General features: G+C 36.2%; 1 protein-coding gene across 9 annotated transcripts in view; it reads right to left on the bottom strand.

The window, feature by feature from the left end:
- Nucleotides 1-21,584, bottom strand: part of LOC135222787 (protein unc-79 homolog) — an 841,880-nt gene that overhangs the window by 178,304 nt on the left and 641,992 nt on the right. For 8 of the 9 annotated variants that reach the window (XR_010316338.1, XM_064261060.1, XM_064261059.1 and 5 more), the window contains 6 exons: nucleotides 13,041-13,168; nucleotides 11,570-11,792; nucleotides 11,043-11,184; nucleotides 10,665-10,851; nucleotides 1,299-1,367; nucleotides 1-8 (listed from right to left, as the gene is read on the bottom strand). The exon at nucleotides 1-8 is cut by the window's left edge and continues 74 nt beyond it. Coding sequence is in view for 8 of the 9 variants with exons in the window: in XM_064261060.1 (XP_064117130.1) it covers nucleotides 1-8; nucleotides 1,299-1,367; nucleotides 10,665-10,851; nucleotides 11,043-11,184; nucleotides 11,570-11,792; nucleotides 13,041-13,168 (757 nt within the window). In the remaining variant the exon portion in view is untranslated. The remainder of the gene's footprint in view (nucleotides 9-1,298; nucleotides 1,368-10,664; nucleotides 10,852-11,042; nucleotides 11,185-11,569; nucleotides 11,793-13,040; nucleotides 13,169-21,584) is intronic. The other variant, XM_064261063.1, reaches the window with a different exon arrangement.

A 21,584-nucleotide genomic window follows, 5' to 3' on the forward strand; every position in this document is an offset into this window, starting at 1 on the left:
GACCAAGGCTAAACATAAGGGTAAATGAAATTGTATGACATTTGGCATTCAATAAAGCATTTAAGAAATTAAACATCCATGGTATAATGCATGAAAAACTGCAGTATAGAGTACTACATCTCATGAGAATTCATTTAAAAAGAACCACTGCCCAAGCTCTCGGAGTTGCATTTCACTAGGGCGCTGATTGAGTCTTAAAATAGTGAAAAGGTGTTTGGAGTGACTAAGCCACATAATTGACAGATTATAAACAATTTACTGCATCTAATAGCCATGCTTCAATTTTTGCTACCTTTCCAGTTTATTTGAGAGATGACAGCAAGAGTAGAAATTTAATAATAAAAAAAGAAGACATTCAGCTCTACGTTATTAAATTACATATAATAACGTATTTATTCAGCCTACTAACATCCATCCTTATGACACTACATCATCACTTTTTAGCAATTATATATTTTGCCTGTTCCAGCTCTTCTGCTGTGACACCTAGCACAGTGAAGTTCTGATTAAGGTTCAAGTGATTATCTTGAGATAAACTTTCACCTAGAGGAAAGAAATAAAGAATCAACATATTTTCTTTTCTCTGTTCTTAAGTTGCCCTGACTTATTTCTAATCTCTGGACTGCAACAGCACAAACTGAAGTTGAAAAGCTTGTAATGTAGAGTGAATGGAAGAAACCATAAAGTAACTTGTGAATACATGGGTAACACTTGCTTGTGCTCTTGTATGTTATGCAACAGCCTCTAACATCTTCCATTCCAACAGATCAATTCGCATATTATTTCAATCATCTAACTATTAATTCAACATCTGTTTATTAATTTCATATTGCTCTTAAATATTGAGCATGTGTTATTAATAAGCAATTAATGCAGTCTTCCATAACTTGTCTGTAGAAGGTATGAGATTCTGCAAATGTTAGTTAAGTCAGGAAAATTCTTGATTATTGAGATGTAAATAAAATATATAATCCTCATTAAAATATCGTTTATAAGGATAAGTAATGAGAACCATCTCATGTGGTGGAAAGATCTCATTATTGTTCATAATAAATCCTTTGGGCATCCTACCGATGTTTTTTTTTTAGTTAGCTATGACTTCACGACTAGTTATATTTGTTTTCTTTAATAATTACACCTTACAAATTGTTTTCTGTAAGAATCCATTCACCATACAATGCTTGTTTTTATACTTTTCCTCCGAATTCTGCTCAAACACATAAAAATTATTACCAGTAAGACTACTGAAGAAATTGTGAAAATTTCCAAATAACATTCTCTCACAGTGATTATCTTACCTTGCAACATTATTCTTTCTACTTTTACGATCTTCAATTTGTTTCATGGTTTCATATAATACCACACTTCTGAAAAAAATGTAATCCTTATTACCAAAGAAAAAATTATTTTCCTAGAGAAAACTGCAGTTAAAATAAAATAAAATTTTATGAAGGAGAATACGATCTATGATGCTGAATGAAAACTTAACTGGAGAGCTGTAAATAAGAATTAAGGGGAAAGATGTTGTTGGACTCAAAAGGCACAACTTTCTAAACATTCATTTTACCGTTTGAATTCATAGAGCCTATTTTCTTAATGAAAATGATGTAGCTGGATGGAACCTTTAAAATGATCTTGACATTTCCACTCATGATTTTACTTTAGCAAGACTTCATTAATCTGATTCATGCGAGGTTTTTATGTACAGAAAATGGAAGTCGTATACAATACTTAGCAAAATCACATATCTCAAGGTAAAAGCTTCCAGCATTTTATCCTTTACTACCTGTCCAACTCGGTGCTGCCCGGGAGATCTCTGATTAGAATCGATAAAATTCTCTCTCTCTCTCTCTCTCTCTCTCTCTCTCTCTCTCTCATTCTTGTTAAGATAATTGCTTCTCACCCCACCTTCCTACTGGGGCTGAACTTGGCCTTAAAGGGCTTCAGGAGTGTCATTATTCATCTCAGTAACCTCAAAAATATGGATTTGACACTAACATCTGGTGTTTTCTATTATTTTTACATGTCACTCCCTTCTCACCCCCTCCCTATTGCGGCTGAACTTGGACTTTAAGGGCATCGGGAGGGTCACTATTCTGCTCAGCAACCTTAAAAACTTTGGATTAGACACTAATATCTGTGGTTTCAGTTATTTTTAAATGTCACCCACTCCCCACCCCTTCCCAAGCCCCATTCCTATCAGGGCTGAACTTGGACTTCAAGGGCATTGGGAGAGTCACTATTTTTCTCAGCAACGTCGAAAACTATGGATTAGACACTAATATCTGTCTTTTTTTTATTATTTTTACATTTCACCCCATCTCACCCTCCTCCCAATCATGGCTGAACTTGGACTTAAAGGGCACTGGGAGTGTCACTATTCTTCTCAGCAACTTCAAAAACTATGGATTAGACAATAACATCTGTTGTTTTGATTATTTTTACATTTCATTCCCTTCTGACCCCTCCCCCTAATCAGGGCTGAAATTGTACCTAAAGGGCATTGAGAGTCGCCATTCTTCTCAGAAACCTCGAAAACTATGGTTATTTTTACATTTTCCCCCTTCCCACCCTCCTGCTCACCCACCCTCCTAATCGGGACTGAATTTGGACTTAAAGGGCATCAGAAGTGTCACTTTCATCTCAGCAACCCCGAAAACTATGGATTAGACACCAAAACCTATCGTTTTCTGTAATTTTGATATTTCCTCCTTCCCTCAACCACGCCCCACCCTATCGTGCCACTGATGTCTTAACCCGACAGTGTTCATTTCCAGATGTATATCAAGTTTGGTTAAAACTGCTTAATGCATTTCAGAGTGTATGTGGAAGAAACACACACACATATATATATTGTGACGAAGTACCAAGTATCTGGTTACTACAATTACCAATCATTAAATATTACCTCACCACAGCCATACACCTGAACCTTCATCGCAGGTAAAATACAACTGAATACTCTAAAGGCAACAGTGATCCCTTAAACAACTTACCTGTATTGCAGAAAATCAGACTGAGTTCATTAAAACAGGTGTGAGGTAATCTTATATGTAATTAAACTAATTAAAGGGCATCACTCCTTCAACAACTTTGAAAGTCTAAGTATTTCCCTGATTTTAAAAGTCTAAGTACTTCCCTGGTTCTAACTCACTTCAATTAAATTTAATGAAAACAGCTCAATTACCACTCTGTGTTTTTACCTAAACAATATTAAATATACTAGTGAAAAAGAAAACACTTATAAAAATTTTAAATACAAAACTTTATTATTGAACTCAAAATTTATAAGTGAAATTCACAATCTCAGGGAAATTTACTGTAACTTGAAAATAACACAAAGTTTAATCAATTCTTGAATTAATTATTAAGTAAAATTAAACAAAATTAATTTACCACAAAAATCAAGAAAATTAATTAATTCAATCGGAATTCAAAAGTGTTCGTCAGTAACGAAAATTTGGAAATTAATCTATAAGTCTTAAATTCAATTAAATATGCAACGATTAATTAATGAAAGCAATTAAGTTAATCAAATTGTGAATGTAAATGAAAACACAGAAAATATGAAAAATACCAAAATTGCAAAAAGAAAGCATTAATCACAGAATATAAAAAAACACTTCACTAAGAAAAAGGATGAATGCACAAAAAATCACTTTAAAAGAAATAAACACAAAACATACAAATTTGCAATGTGTAAAAATTGAAATTGTTTCACAAAACCACTGTAAATATGTTTTTTAAATGCAACTAATAATTGTATAATAACACATTACCTTGGTACCAATTGTTTCTGCTGCAGCTAATTCCAAAATTTCACCAAACAATTCACAATATTAAAAAAAAAAGGCATCGTTACACACATATACAATGTTTGTTCAGATTCCACAATAAGCACTAAGTAACACTAAATAACTCTAAGAAATAGGAAAAAAATCTAATATTTACGAGTGACCAATCACTAAGTATAAAATCTTTATGTTAATGTAAAATAAAATAAAAAAAATGGCGTGGGAGAGAAAGAGGGGAAGAGGATCTCTTTACGTATCGAGTTCAGAATGACCACATTTATTTCTCTTGTATGGGCGAGACATTAAGGCCTGACGGGTTCAAATCGTTTAGGACCCGAAGTTCAGCTGGTATCATAAAAATTCTCTTCCAAAACAATAAGTAGAGAGAAAGTGGGGTTACAATCATAAATAACATTTATTATTACGTGATTTAAGCCAAGAAAAGTCTTTTAAAGTAAAAGATATGATCATAGAATCTTCTTGAATGAAATTAAGTTTTATCATTTCCTTGAGTGACGTCACAAACTTTCCATTTCAAAATTAAAGTACTTACGAGTCAATAAATTCTCTTTTGATAAATCGAGAGATATAAGATTTAATTTACTAGTAATATTAGATAGTTTTCAATACAAAAACATCTCTAACTACTTATATGAAATGAAACGCTTCAGACGTACGTGAAACATTTTAGACTTGCGAAAGATGGTGCAATCCTTCCACGCGATTTCTCGACAAAGACAAGTGTGAAATAAGACACGAACATAGGATGTTTACAAAAAAAAATTGGAACCCCACGCCCCCAAGTGGTGACAGATCCATCCACAGTTAAGCCAATTTAGGTCACTCCCACTGATAATCCTTCTTTAATCCTCTTAAGCGTTGGTTAAAGGAAAACTTTATCAATGACATCTGAATCCCATGTGCCCTTTGAGATATTCATTACTGGTCTCTGTTTATTAATCAAGGCCAATTCTATCATTTGACTCTTGTACCGACAGTTGCTGCTATAAAATATGCGTGACTAATTCCAGTTTATTCTGTGGTTATGTTCATTTATATGGTTGAAAATAGCTGAGTTCTGTTGTCCATACATAACTGATCGTTTACGTTGCATTTTATCTCTGTGGAAGTGACTTTCCTGTAAAACTGATGTAAGATTGGTCACAGGCCAGGCATGGGATTTCGTAAACGCCCGTGTCCTTGAGAGAAGTCTTTTGTTGGACGTTAATCAGGGATTTGGGTAAGCAAATGCAAAACGGATTAGATTTTCCGAGAGTCTGGGTCACCGTCTTAATCCTGTCCAGACGTGGAATTCTTATTTTATTGTTGGGTGTCTCTCAGGTCTTGTCTTGAGGGGGTCGGTAGAAAATTACGTTTGCAGTCTCTGAAATATAGTATTTTCTCTATATATTAAATGGAATTCTGTTGTAACAGAACATTTTTACCAGTCATATACCGGGTGTTTCGAAATTAGATGGCCCCTTCCACAGAACAAATAGAAAGTTATGAAGTGTTCTGCTATAGCCTATCTCCAAGTACATTATCTTCGGTTTCTATTAAACTATTTTTCATTTTACATTTCTTGTATTTTCAGACTGAGTGACAGAGTTAGATACAGTCATGGCTAACGACTTGGAGGAAATCAGATGAATTGACCGAATCTGGGCTATAACTTTCAGAGAGGCCAGGGATGCTGGCGCATCCTTCATTTCACGTTCCTGGATAGCTGAATATATTAAAAGAGATGAATCCTTTGTTAAAAGAAACTGGAACAAAAATCCATACGACTGTCATTGCGAAAAGAGGGAGAATCTTGGAAGGCCTGAAGTCCTTTCTCAGGATTCAAAACCCATCATAGCTGAGGCAGTGGGTAGACCAAGAAAGTCTTTACACAAATTGGCGCTTGAACTAGAAACAAAAAGGGGAAAGAAGAGAAGTTATAGTGCTATATATCATTAGTTGAAAAAATCTGATATCAAACCATTTCATGTTATCACATAACACAACAACAGAGAGAAGACCGTGCATGGTTTTGTGGTTCATTTCTTAAAGATTGAGGTGAAGCTGAAACCACATCATACCTACATAGTTCAAACGATGCAGTGCAAGACTGGTGTGCATTGTAGTTAAAAGCCAAGATGCACCAATTAAGACCGACACCACCTCTGCACCTGTACTGGTACCTTAGCAATTAACTAATAACACAGAAACAGGACCGGAAACGGCCAGGCAACCTATCGAAGCAACCTCAGTATCGTGTCAAGAGAAAGTGACAATCCCTGCAGCCAACACCATCACCTTCTCCTCCTCGCCCCATCCCCTCACATCGAACCTTAAAATCATCCTGGAACTGCCGCTGCAACAGTCATACTTCCAATCCGCCACCTCAACTTTGGGAGCGAACAAAGATAAACAAGCTACTGTCCAGAACGCAACTCTGACTTTTCCTGCGCAGCTTCGTGGAAGCCATCAGTGGAATAACTTGGGTAGACCCTTGGAATGTAAAGAATCACATGGTATTCCCGGGCCTCACTTCCGACTCCGACGATTTTCCCAGCAAACAGCACTCAAGCAGTTATCCTATTTCTCCTTTTATTCCTTTTCATTTCCCTGTTTTGTCGCCTAATGTCTAGCGACCGAATCCTTCAACTATTGATCTGTCTTCCACTTGAACTGTTACCTCTTTTCTTTATCGCCGTACTGAAGGGGGATGAAAACAAAGCATAATAATACACTTACACTTTACAGTCCTATGTTAAGGGGAGGCAAACACAACCACACGTCTTCCCTCCAGTCAAGCGGAAAAAAAACAGAGTTGTCCCATTCTTTTCCTTTCCAATAGCAAGTTAAATATGGCACGGAATCTCCATAGACTTGCATTTTCAGCTTTTTCTCTTGCGAACAATTCTTTATTTTTATTTCTTACGACTCGCTACTGTCACTCTTTCTCTCCTACTGACTGCCACCTAAGGGTTTAGAGAAATGTGTAATCCTACCTGTTGAACATCTTATTTTATGACCATATTTCTAAACTTTTCAACATCAAATTTACTCCTTTCATTCGTGACCATTTTTTCACTGAATGGTATTTACAGGCTGCTCCATGAGCAGGTACCCGTGGTTGCAAAACGCCGGCTTAATAATAACAAAATAAGAAAAACAGCAAAATCGGTTAAAAATTTAGTTTTATTTCGCAAAATCCTTTCAAAAAACATATATGATTACAGTGATCAGATAAAATGAATAAGCTACTGTGGTACCTTTCTGATATCAAAAGGAATCACTTCTCATGATCAATACTATTCTTAACTCAATGAAAAAAATTTTTAAAATAGCTAAAAGTTTATTCAAATTGCTTATTTTGCTATTAATTCACATTTTCACTACTTACTTTATAAATCAGCAGTTATCATTTTGTTATTACGTACTTTATAGATTATGTAAACACTTTAATATTATTATGAAAGCCTTGGAATGTTAAGTATATGAATAAAAATAAAATCCCACGGAGTTACACAGTCTTAAAATGCACCTTTTCATAAGTTAAAAAATACCAAGTACTTTATTCCGTTTGAGATGCGTGAATACCATTACACATAAATCTCAAGCGGGAAAAGTTTGAAACATTTGTAAAACTAAACAGTGGTTGGTAAGAAGTCTGTCACTGCATGAAATGTCTTAAAAATCACAAACATCATCAGTAACCTATTTTAACTACCATAAATTATAAAAATCTTTCTGTTCATCTTATTTACCAATTTTCAAATATGTTAAAGTCCCACATGCGTTGTACAGCAGACAATAGGCAATAATTAAAGTTCTCTGAAGCCTCTCTTTGGACTCAGCCCCAATACTTTCAGTCGTAATTTTCACCCAGGCCCTTGGCTTCTTTTTATTTCGCTATCTAACTTCCTCAACTTCACTTTGTTGCACTTCAAATTCTAAAAAGGGGCACTATACGAGTCTACCTATGTGATCCAGCTGAATCATTAAATTATACTTTATATTACATAATTAATAATTATTCATATTTTCAACGTGCAGAAAACGATACAGTACTGCAAAATGAAAAGGAATCACAGACGCATATAAAGTTACAACAGATTACTGGGTTTAGATACCAAGCAAGTTGAAAAGTATATTATGTCAAATATGTTCAGTTCCTTTTATGGTTCCAATATAACAGAAACAGGAATCAAATCAAATAAATATCACATAAAAGACTCCATGTCTCCACCATGGATAAACTAAAGATAGCGCTTTGGTGGGAGACCAAGAAATAAATATTATTGCCTTCCATTCCTAGCTATTAATCACAGGCTTCCAGATAATTTTTACTTGTAAGTTACGTCACCGGACAGTTATACTGAAAGCCAGCTGTTTCTTAGTAAGCACTCGACTAAACCTCATGTTGAAATGCATTTAAATAAACAAATGCATTTGTTTATTTATATGTATCGGTAGAAGACCCTTTTTCAAGTACAATTAAATAGAGCTAAATGTGATTGCTACATCTCCTGCATTCTATTTGTATAGTTTTCCTTTTTTCAGCCTCTCAACATTGCTTTTTCTCTCTTACTGGATTGTGCCAGTAATTCTTTCATAAATAGAGATTAAACATTTGTTTGTGATAATTGTTGCAATAAAACAAAGAATATTCCATCTAAATTTCAAAGTAACTTCGATGTTTAACAGGATGCCTTGAGCAGGTATTGAAATAAAGAGTGGACCATCCATAAGTTTTCAGTCGAGGTTTTGCTTGAGCAAGTCGTTCCTTGCACGTCTAAGCCACGACCCACTCAGGCTCTACTCAGCATAATCAAAGCCAAAGGAGTCTGGCTCTATATACAAAGGTGGTTAGCAGGAGCAGGATACTTGCTGGCCAGTGGCTGGCTGAGAAAATAATCTTGTGTTCTGTGTCGCGAAAAAAAATAGTGCACAATTTTTTCTGCAATAAAGAACTCCACCTTGATGCCTTAGCTTTCTCTCCATTAGAACTCACCCAGTGGCGGCAGAAATGCGATGATTCTAAAGTTCACAAAAAATATTTTGGGTCAATCTCACTCATTTTTCTGTATCGAAAACCGTTTCATTGAAGTTGTTATGCTCTCTCTCTCTTTTTTTTTTTTATTGAGTTAGATGCATGGTGGAACAGTTGAAACCAAAGACCATAGTTCTAGCAAGACGTGTTAGTAAGTTAGGTCTGAGGACCGCAAAACCAAGTATCAGTCTCCACCATACCACCGTAACTGTGAGTAATCATTGAATGTATCTTTTTCTTAGTTAGGGCCTTTGTTTAAAGCGAAATTCATATATCAGTGATGTCTGTGCCAAGGAGATTTTTTGCGCTATTGCTCACGATGACCCAGATTTTGAGTGATTAACTTAGTGTTTCACGCGGTCATGGTTTTCCTTTTTGATATTATTGAGTGTGGCCCGGGAAGCCTAATCGTTGTAAATATGTAAATAATTGTGTAGCAATGAGAGTATGTTTATTTTTCTAATAAAATTTTAAAAATTGTCACCATAGCTCTTTCGTCCTTTTGCACGTCCTGGGGACTTTCCGTTTTGGTAAATCTATTGCCCCTTAACATCGGGCCAGAGCCCTTCCCTAATTAGTCGTCAAAGAAACTTCACGACACTCTGATTGGCTTTCAAATTCCTCATATGACAAGTTTTTGCTGCGATGGCTATATTGCTGCGAGACTTACTGTTGGTATTTCCCACCAAATATTTTGATTGGTCAACGGCGGCTATCAGTTTCTTAGCCGCACTGGTGTTATTCATGCTCGGAAACCCCGCTCTGTTGTTTCTGTTGGTGTTAGAGTCATCATCGTGTGCAGGTCTTATTAAGACTTAGTTAAAGAGGCACATGATGTTGGTGGACCGGAGGAAAAGTTTCCTGCGCTGTGTTCAAGGAGGCCCTCTACTTAAATTTCATTATAGTTAATACCCACTAGTGAGTCGGGACATCCACTTTGGTACGATTACACGAAACTGTTAAGAGGATCGCCTGTTACAATCAAGAAGGGGCTCTGAATTGACATAGCCTGTCGACCAATCAAAAGATTCACCGGGAGAATTACATACTAAAATAACATAGGCATGCACTGTTGCCAAATAAATCCAGAACCAAAGCTAAGATGTTCCATGCCTTCTACCATTTATGGGTTACTGATATTTTCCTTAAAACTGAAGAAAATCAACTATAAGATATTAATGAACATTCTGTAATACTGTAATGTACCTGAGTACATACAGCACAACAGGAGGCTTTAAAATATAAGGTACTTTCTAGTGAAGCACTGTGCTATAAATAGATCAAAGAAAGACAGCAAACTGATGGAAAAAAATTTTCTTGTGATACGATTTTTCCCACATGATTTCCTTATATGGTTTTTTCATCTGTGTTAGATCACAAAATATAATATAAGAATCTTACCTGGACTCAACTTTCCTTAAAATGTGTTGACAAGAGATATTATAAGTTCAGAAACAACTTATTGATTAACACCCAACCCATTTCTTTAAAATTCATCAGAAGTAACAAAAGTAACCATTCCATGCTAAGGTTACAGGGATTTAAGATGTTACTTTCATCGCAATTTAACATAAAAATAATCGAATGAAAAAATAATTGTTCCACAACTTCCATAAAGACATTTAGTCTACAGTACTTCATTGGATAGCAGTTCTTTCAATTTTTATTTTTTTATTTTTAAACATCTTATCTTTGGGACTCCGATTCCTCGTCCAGATGTGTCAACTAATGCTGAGTTTTGGATAATGGCGACCTGGATAATTGAAGGATTCCTACTAAATAAGGTAAAATTATTCTGACATTAAATTTCATATACTATAGTGACTCACCGTGAATCCTGAATGGTTGGGACATACACAGCTTTTTGATCGTGGTACTGAGCTCTGGTCTCTTGTGCAACTCCTTTAGTCACTGTTATTCGACCAGCACCAGCACCAGGAAACACACTGGGAGAGAGCGGTGGAGATTCACCCTGATGTTCTCCATCATTTCCACCTATGGATCCCTGGCTCACTTCTATAACATTTTTAAGAACAAAATATATTGTCAATGTAATTTCACATCATTGGAACCTAAGGTTAATATATTTCATGCACTCTATTTAGTTCAAATCCTGTACTTCTCTCATTAAAACTAAGAAAATAGTTGCCCATCTTTTCCACTATAAACCTTCATGATTAAAAATTTTGTGACATTTAGCATCTTACCCCTGGAATATGCAGAGCTAGCTGCACACAATGTGGGATCATCTATTTTTTTGCAGCGATGATAATGATTATCTATGGTGTTCATGACAATCTGTACCAGGGATAACGCTTGTCCTGATAAAGGGTGTTGGCTGTATTCATACTGTTGGAATAAATCCTTCATGTTACACAATGTCCATTATTTACCTTTAATAAGAACTTGTAACTGAACATGAAAGTACTACTTTATTTTACTAAATAAATATAAGATTCATAACATATACAAAAAAAAGGAAAAATAGCTTGACAGACTACATTATCTACTGAAGTTAAAATGGAGTCTCTCTTTTCCTCAAAATAATTTTGTCATAATTATCATACTCACTGCCCTAAGTTTTGATGCTTATGAAACATGACTTCTGTTTTTATCTATTGATAAAAAAAAATATTTTTGAATAGAGTTAAAATTTTTCTAAGAGTATATTCTACTTCAACTTAACTATACTTCCAAGAACCTATGGGCCTTTGAAAAAATATTTTGAACTCACTTTATACAAGAATGTCAAGACTGAACTTAGCCAGTATCGTCTTGGATGTGGCTGCAAGCACCATAAACTGAAAGCTGGATAACGAAGATCAACAACCCTATGCGGCGCTGCACAAAACTGGAGAACAGGTAGGCAAGTAGGGAGAAGTGAGGTTCCCATTTTGAAATTGTGGTCCAAGACATGTGGCAAATTTGACAGAAAAGCATTAAAAACAGGAGATGATCTGAAATTCAGAGATGATAAAAATTTGTTAGTCTTTATGTCAAAATAAATTCGGCACGCCAAAATTAAAAGATAAAAATCTAATACTATTCCAGTATCAAGCCTTCTTACACCTTACACCTACTAAAAGACGATGGAAACCTAATATTGGCATTTCAAAGATGTACTACCCAAAGGCAGAGTTAGGAATCAAATAATGCTGATGTGGAATGCACTGGTGTCATTCAATGTTCTGAAAAGTTGTATCATCTTTCTAAATAAGCATACTTTTTATTTTATGCATAAAGGAACTCCCATATACCAAGTTTATGGTATCTGTATTTAGTTACCGTTAAAAAGGGCGCAGAATTTGTTAAAATGCAGGTCCTGAAATAATATCTTAAGGTTAAATCAAAAACAAACCTTAGATTCTCTTAATGTACCCTACAAAGTTCCAGGAAGACACTGTAGTACATCTCAAACTGGTACAATAAGAAAATTCCCCAACCAACATAACACTAACATTGAAATGGATGTCTAGAGAGCCATCTCCTAGTCCTTGATTTAGCAAGATATGCACCCATAATATAAGTATCGGTGGTTTATGGCCAGCCCTCTCACTTTTGAAATCTAATCATGGCTTTAATCCTGATTTTACCCAATAATAACGAGCCAATTTACACAGAATGAGCGTTACATGACTGAATTTAAACAACTTTTTTGTAAATACCATTAATAATATAACCCAATTTAAAATCAAATACATCTAAAGTCTGGTCTACATAATTTCCTGTCATGAAACTTTACATTTCTAAGGTCATAAAACACTCATTTAACAAGTTCTTCATGAATATTGTACTTAGACTGCTCCCTTTTCCACACTTCAAATCCTTTATCAACATGACTACAGAGTAAGACGGCTGTTCATGCCACAATAATTGGGATCAGCTACAAAGATCATTCTTACAGTACTCTTTATGGCAGTTTCCTTTTAATCAGGCTTTGAGCCCCTCACTAAATATTCAGATGATTTACCATCATAGGCATGAAAATCTCATGGATACAAAACGAGCATTTTATTGACTAAAGTAAATCTAATTTTTTAAATTTATCCTTTAATCACAATGTAATGACTGTCCTGCACATAAAATTGTAATCTATTTGCATGATTAGCATATTAAAGTCAATGAATGTGTTCAGAATTAGCATGGATGTGTAATGTCCATGAATAGACATGTGATTAATAATTCAGATTAAGAGAAGCACCTACCGCAATCGAGCAGGAGAGACTGAAAAACAATGTTCCGTTGGACTGAAACCCATCAGTACAGATAGATGTCGAAGAACCAATGTCATATTATGGTTTCCAGTTAATTTACCTTCTGTGGTTCCATCAGCCTGTGAAACAAAAAACGATAAACTTAACTCATTTTATGAATAACACCAATAATAAACTACACATCTTTTGAGAAAACTATGGAAGATATAATGCATATTGTAAATTATATCATAGTAATCATCTACATGACAGCAGCGTCCTAAAAGTTTCTGAATTAATATAGAAAAGAAAGATAACTTCAAAAACTTAGGAAAATATATGGCTCTGTCACTACCCTCTCCTCAGCTTGAATGTATTTTGATAAATTACAGATAAAACTATCATCAGTTATACATACGACTGTCTAAACGCCATTTATACATAGAACTGAAAGTTTAGAGAGTATGTAGGAACTCAAACCTTAGATTTAGAGAATATGTTAAGAGCAACTTTTACAGACAAATTTATACAGAAAAATAAAATAGGAGTCGTGGCTTCAACAACATAAATTTTACTTTACATCATATTTAACCCAGGGAAATAAGAACAGTATGTCTCTTAAACTAGTCTCCGTCGACTGACGAATTTCCTTATCAGCAAACAAAATACCAAGTAAAATTACATCTCATTAAATATATTTCTTTAGTAGATACTATACTTGTGTAATGATGTTTCCTTCTCCATTTAATTGTAACTTTTCTGAAATTTTCCTAACTCATGAGAGCTTCTAGCTAAATAATTTCTCAGCCCAAAATGATACCTTACAAAACTTCCTAAATAAAATGAAGTCTATCTGCAGTCATTAAATTACCATTGCTTAAATGAGTTAATATAGACTGATGAGTCAGATTTCGTTAGAGGGGTATCCTAAAGGGATTTGTTCTTAAATGTGAGGGTAAAAAGTTGGGCAGCTTTAGAGGTGGGAAGAGACAAAAGAGGATGGAGGAAAAGTAAAAAGTATTAAGCAATGCCGCTGATGTCAAATTATTGCTGCAAAGAGCTTTCACTATGCAAAATGTCCCATACAAAGCACTTTCAGCACTTCCCATCCATAGGTACCTATTATTGCTTGAGACAGAATGTGAGTTAGGGTATACTGTGTTTCGTATCCACGACTTACTTATCCACATATTTTTCTGTCTGAATCCCTCGAAGAAATACTAACAAAACAAATGAAACCTAGTCATTTGAAACTTCTAAAGTACTGCATACAAAATGATGACTGGAACACCATGTCTGATTTACTGAATGATAAAACTGATACAACAATATGATCTTTTTTGTGTGTTCCCTTCTTCATCTTTCACCTTATTCTGCAATCATTTCGTTCAGCCTAAAATAATTATATAATAAAAAAATCATAAATAAAGGGTAAGCTGAAAATTAAAACCTATAAAATGTAAATGCATGCCTATACTGTATCCATTGTATGTCAGTGCCCGTGGCACATATAGGTCTTGGTCACCTTAGCATGATTAAGAGGTGTTATTGTTCAAACTAGCAATCATCATAATTTAAGTGCTAAATACTTCGTACGGTATTACTTGTTTCATGAAGGCATAAGTGCAAATGTCTTTAATCCCTATTTCTTACCTTATCATATGGGTCAGTTGAAGCACAAGACCTTAGTCATAGTAAGAATAATAATCCTACACCTATGAAAAAGATGAGTCCCAACATGATCTGAGTTACTTACAAATGCAAAATATGAGTTACGCATAGTAAACGAATGGATTGATATGACATTATATAAGACAGTTATATCACGAAGATTAGTAATTTCCTATAAATGAGACCTGCAATTTATAATGACGAAAATTTGGCAACATTGAGATCTGGAAAATTACTTTTTTTATGTGTGTGTGAAGTCACTTTTATCACATAACCAGTTTTCATACAAACCCCATCAATTGTCTTACCTCTGTACAGCAGCTCTCCAGTTGTAACAGACTGTTTTGATCACAAAAGTAAAAGAACCCTCAGTGCATGTCCAACCCACCACCAAGATACCTCCAACGTCAAGTCAGTCTTTAATATGATCCAGCTGCACTTACATGTTTTCTGTATTGCTTTCCTGGGGTTTAAATTTTCAGCATTGAGCTGCTTGACGTAAAGTGGTTGCAGTATTTTGCATTGCATAATGTATTTTGCAGATTTCTTTTATTCTGTTTTTGCTAATGCTCACAAGAATAAACTGAGTGCACATGCAATAGTAAGTATGACTCAAAATATGAAAAATTAATCCTGTTGGCACCTATACAGAGGAATATAACATTTTTCCAAAATAATTTGTATTCTTCCTAGCCATACAAACCAAAGCCTTTAAAGTGGAGAATACATTATACGCATAGGCCCTACAGGTAAGCTCCCATTTGAGCTTTCACTGTCACATGAAGGACTAAGCGGTATGGAAGAAGTGGGATGTACATTATAAGGCTTTGGTTTGTTGTACATGCAAAGGAAAATTGAAAAATTTTGTACTTTGTAGTGGAGACTTAGTATTAGGTGGTGTCGGAACTTCGACAAGAGAGATTAAACAATCTCACTCGCAGGCACCCCTGGGAAGTACAACTAGAGGGGTATTTCAAGTCTGCCTGCGACCAGAGGAGATGATGGGGTCAGGATTGTGTTATATGGAAGCTCTTAGTCTCAACAGGCATGTCAGCAGTGGATGCTTAGTTCAGTCGCTCAACTTTTGGATGAAGCAGGAGAGTTGTGATGAAGCAGGAGAGTTGTTCAGCAGTGGCATCCATGTCTGAGCAGCCCTTTTTAGGACCCACTCTGCTCACCCTGAACGGGGAAGGGACTAGAAAAGGTGCCCTAAACATAGTCTGCTTCAAACCTGCTTGCCTGGAAAACCACATCCAGGAGGCCACACCACTTTGCGGTCGAACAACTGTACAACTTAAATTTGGAACATGGAATATACAAACACTACTAGATGAAAATGAAAACAGACCCGAACACAGAACTGCCTTTGTTGCTAGGGGGTTCCATAGACTTAATTTAGATATAGTGGCACTTTCTGAGACTTGTATCGCCGTTGAGGGACAACTGTGTGAAGATGGTGATGGCTACACATTCTCCTGGAAGGGACATGCACCTGGAACACCAAGACAGCATGGTGTGGGTTTTGCTGTAAAAAAATTGCATGCTTTTCAATTTAACAGAGTATCCAAGTGGCATAAATGAACGCCTAATGACACTCAGACTTAATCTTGAGGGAAATAAACATGCCATAGTTATCAGTGCTTACACTCCAACCCTTCTTGCAGAGGATCAAACAAAAGAATTATTTTATGACGCTTTAGCCACAGCTCTCACGGCTATCCCAAATGAAAACAAAGTTATCCTTTAAGGTTACTTTAATGCCAGAGTAGGATGAGACAGTGACATCTGGAGAGGTACCATTGGAAAAGAGGGTGTTGGCAAAATGAATGCAAATGGAACACTCCTACTCTCGAAGTGTGTAGAACATGATCTGGTAATAACTAATACTCTTTTTAGGCAGAAAAATAAACTTAAAACCACCTGGCAACATCCAAGATCTAAAGTTGCATCTCTTAGGATGTATTACTTACAAGATCAGTGACAGGATCCAAAGACTGCTGGACTGACCACCGTCTTGTTTACTCTTGTATTAGGATGAAGATCTTGACTAAAAAGAGAAACGCGCATGCACTAAACTACTGAAGTTTAACGATGATTCACTTAGGAACGACTTAAATAAGCTTGAATTTCAGTGGTGTCTCGCTAATAAACTAGAACAGGAATATCCACCCAATATTGTTGATCACTGGAGTAAATTTAAGGATTCCATAATCAGCGCATGTAAAGAATCAGTAGGTCTGAAGAAATACAAACATCAAGATTGGTTTGATCAGAATGATGCAGCTATCCAACATCTTATTCAAGAGGCCAGAAAATATCTATTTGCATCTGAATGACCCAAAGTCTGTAACAAAGAAGAAAATACACTGCACAGCAAAAGCTAAGATACAAAATGCCACAAGGGAAATGAAAAACAAGTGGTTGACAGACAAAGCAAATGAGCTCCAATCCTTCTTTGACAGAAATGACATGAGAAGTCTTTTCAGTGGATTGAAAGTTATATTTGGGCCAAGTTCCCAAGGGCTAGCATCCTTACGTAGTCAAGACGGAACTCAACTCCTTAAAAACAATAATGAAATCCTGTCTCGTTGGAAAGAACATTTTAAAAAACTACTTAATAGAGACCCTGTGATAAATGAGGATGTACTACAACAACTCCCTCGTCTCCCATTGGATATGACACTTGCTGTGGTACCAACTCTTGAGGAAGCGGCGTTGGCTATTTTCTCTATGAAGAACAACAAAGCTGTGGGACCCGACTACATTCCTGCTGAATTATATAAATATGGAGGACCAACCTTACATCGTCAACTTCAGCAACTAATTAAAAAAATCTGGATGCATGAATAAATTCCAAATGACCTCATAGATGGAATTATCAACACAATGTATAAGAAAAAAGAGGACCGATCAGTTTGTGGAAATTACAGAGGAATTACCCTCCTGTCAGTAGCTGGGAAGGTTGTAGTAAGAATTCTTACAACAAGACTAACACCTCTAGCTGTGAAGATCCTGCCTGAGTCTCAGTATGGTTTCAGACATGCTCGTGGTACAACTGACATGGTTTTCTCGGCGAAGCAGCTACAAGAAAAATGGCAAGAACAACAAAAACCCCTTTACATGGGATTCACTGACCTGACTAAAGCTTTTGACAGTGTCAAGCGTGAACTGCTCAGGGAGATACTATCTAGATATGATCCCCACCAAAATTCAAAGAGATCCTGAGGCTACTACATGATAATATGTCAGTGACTGTAAAGGCTAATGGTAGCTTTACTGAACCTTTCAAAGTTAAGTCAAGTGTAGAACAGGGTTGTGTCACTGCTCCTACCTTTCCCAATTTATAACCGTTGTTTTGCACCTCATTCAAGGCGAATTGCCTCCAGGTATCTCCATCAATTACAGAACAGATAGAAGAATATTCAATCTCAACCAGCTAAAGACAAGAACTAAAGTAAATGTTACTGCTATTATTGAGCTTCAGTATGCAGATGACAACGCTGTCTGTGCTCAAACTGAAAATGATCTGCAAATTATATTGAATGCATTTGCAAATGCTTACTCTCATCTTGGGCTTTCCATCAACATTAGAAAAACACAAGTATTATATCAACCACCCCCAACTGAAGCCATAAGAGTTGCACCTACTATAGAAATTAATGGAGAAGCTCTAGAAGCTATAGACCGCTTTCCATACCTGGGCAGTCATCTATCTTCAATTGCCAATATCAATGATGAAGTTAGATATCGCCTAAGATGTGCTAACTCAGCTTTTGGAAAACTATGCAAGCAAATTTTCAATGATCATGACTTGCATATTAACACCAAAATAAAGGTATATCAGGCAATAGTCCTACCTACCCTTCCTTATGGTTCCGAAACCTGGACAACTTATCGACACCATGTTAAAGCCCTTGAGAAATTCCATCAGCGGTCCTTGTGGAACATCTTCAGAATAACTTGGGAAGACTGCAGCACTAATGTAAGTGTTCTTGAAGAGGCCAACTACCTCAGTATTGAGGCCATTATAATAAAAAGCCAGTTGAGATGGGCAGGGCATGTTGTCAGACAGGCAGACATCTACCTTCCTAAGCAGCTCTTTTACTCAGAGCTAAGTGACAGGACTCGAAATGTTGGCAAACCAAGGAAGAGATTCAAAGACAACTTAAAACTATGTTCCATTGACTGTAAAACATGGGAGACCGTTGCAGTGAAGCGATCTGCTTAGAGAGTTAAAGTGAAAAATGGAATAAAAAATTATGAAGAGAACAGAAAGCAGCATTTGGAGAATCATAGAGCTGCAAGATCTGGAGAATCGTAGAGCTGCAAGACAAGCTCGCCAGGTCCATCCACAGCCTTCACTCCCACCTAACAACACATGCCCCAATTGTGACAAAGTATTTGGCTTGAGAATTGGTCTCATTAGCCACATAAGAGCCCATCAGTAACGACATCCCAGAGCATTCATACTCGAATGAATCGAGTGATAGCCATGATGATGGATGTGTCTTTGCATACATTTTCCTCATTTATGTATGCAAAGACACATCCATCATCATGGCTATCACTCGATTCGAGTATGAATGCTCTGGGATGTCGTTACTGATAGGTTCTTATGTGGCTAATGAGACCAATTCTCAAGCCACATACTTTGTCACAATTGGGGCATGTGTTGTTAGGTGGGAGTGAAGGCTGTGGATGGACCTGGCGAGCTTGTCTTGCAGCTCTACGATTCCCCAGATCTTGCAGCTCTATGATTCTCCAAATGCTGCTTTCTGTTCTCTTCAAAATTTTTTATTCCATTTTTCATGTTTTGTTGTATTTGTATTTAGTTAGGAAAAGTGTTGTGTTTAGTTAGTTAATGTATTAGTTTGTAAGTATACGTGTAATAGCTTCTAGCTACTGATCGTTGGTTGTTTGATTGTTTGGGTAGTTACCCAAATGCGTTTGGTGGTCGGTCAACCATGCACGGTCGAGAGACAGTCTCACTACATCAACCAGAGTGTTAGGTTGTGGGAAGTCTCATATAATTCAGTTAATATCATTTATGTACTCATTGGTATACACAATGCAATGTCATATCTCAAACGTCAATTAAAATGAGTATCTTGGTGTAGGTCTTAGGCTAGGATTTAGTTATTCATGTTTCAAGTTACCTTTGGTTATAAAAAGGTGCCGTGACCAGGATTATTTCTGTCCTTTTCCCATGTGTTAACCAGTCACTGGGATTATCATCAGTCAGCACATAGAACAAGAATGCGTCTGGAATTATAGTTTATTTCCTGTACTCTATTTCTCACAAATACAGGTAGAACATTTTTCGATAGTAGCCAACTTAGGGCAACTTTACTGTTTGACCAAATGAACAGTTCTACAAACTCATCCTTCTCAAAGGATTCTCTAATAAATTTGGCCATTCTTGCTGCTAGCAACAATGTCTTTCAAGTTTTGGAACAGTGAATTCTTTAATGGGCGCCATTCTTGCCTTTGCCATAAATAAATGAGTTTTTGTTTTTAACTCTATATGCTACACAACCGTAAGCTGTTTCACTGGCATCGTAGAATATGTGTAAGAAGTCCCCCTTTCCTAGGCTAGTATTCCTAGGAAAAGAAATTTCAAGATATTTCTCCAAGTCTTTGGATAATTCAACCCATTGCTTCTGTAATGGGTCTGGGAACTAACCATCCCAATCCATAGGTTGCTTCCACAAATTCTGAAAGAATATACTTGCCCTAATAGTAACAGGTAGAAGTACTCCTAATGTATCATAAATTTGTGCAACTATTCTTAACACTTTTCTCTTTGACTGAACTTTTTTATCTTCGTAGAAGGTAATGTCAAGGTATCTCTCTTCTTGTCCCAATCTAGAATTAAGACCTTACGAGTTGGCTATGATTTGCAACGAGTCGTCATTACTCGTCCATTCCTTCAGGTACAAATGTGCCTGTGGAAATATTTTATTTGTTCCAAAGAGAAAATTCACCAGTTCATCATCATCATTGCTGGTGAACTGTAGGTTATCTACGTATAGTCCTCTCTACATCCTTTCCACATCAACTTCCACCATGGACACCTATTTCTTAATTGTTGCATTCAACAGAAAGGGAGAACATGTAGCTCCAAATAAAATGACTCTAAATCTATACACTAACAATCTACTGTTAGGATCTGTCGGATCTTCCAACCATAAAATCTTGTATAGTTTCTATCCTCTTTTCTTAGTTGCACCATTGAAAATGTCTTCTCTATGTCACTAATGCAAGCAAATAATTTTGTTCTCAACTGCAGTAGAACTTTGAGAATGTCAGCTGTTATATGTGGTCGTGTCCACAAACATTCGTTCAAGCTTAACACATTTTTCTCCTGTCATACTCAACAGTCAAATACTATCATAATAGGGGTTGTTGCACTGTCTTTTTTATCACTATTATATCCCCAAAAAATTAGTCTTCATAAGTTTTGAAACATTCCACCCTCTCTATGAACCCTCTATCCTCCTGGTCTTTCAGGATTTTCTGATAGTGTTCTAGATACTGTGTGTCCTTCCGAAACTTGACAAACTGTTGCTTCAGTCTATTCAAAGCCAACCCAAACTTGGAGGTTAATCTATTTCTATTGCCCTTCTAAGGCAATGCAACAATATACTGTTTGTCAACTTCAGAATAGGTTATAGTGCTCTCAAAGTTCTCTGGTACCTTCTTTTCCTGTTCTGTTATCTCACTGCAGTCAAGATCTTCCTTCGGTTCCTTTAAGCCAGTAGCCCCTTCATTCATAGTATCATCATCTGTCTCTACCGCCAGCTTTAAAATAGAGACATAAGTCTCCTTGGTGGGAGGAGAACTGCAGGTTCCAGTTACCACATAACCAAATATGGTTGGTAACAA

Source organism: Macrobrachium nipponense, chromosome 8, assembly GCF_015104395.2.
Source record: "Macrobrachium nipponense isolate FS-2020 chromosome 8, ASM1510439v2, whole genome shotgun sequence".
NCBI classification, from domain to species: domain Eukaryota; kingdom Metazoa; phylum Arthropoda; class Malacostraca; order Decapoda; family Palaemonidae; genus Macrobrachium; species Macrobrachium nipponense.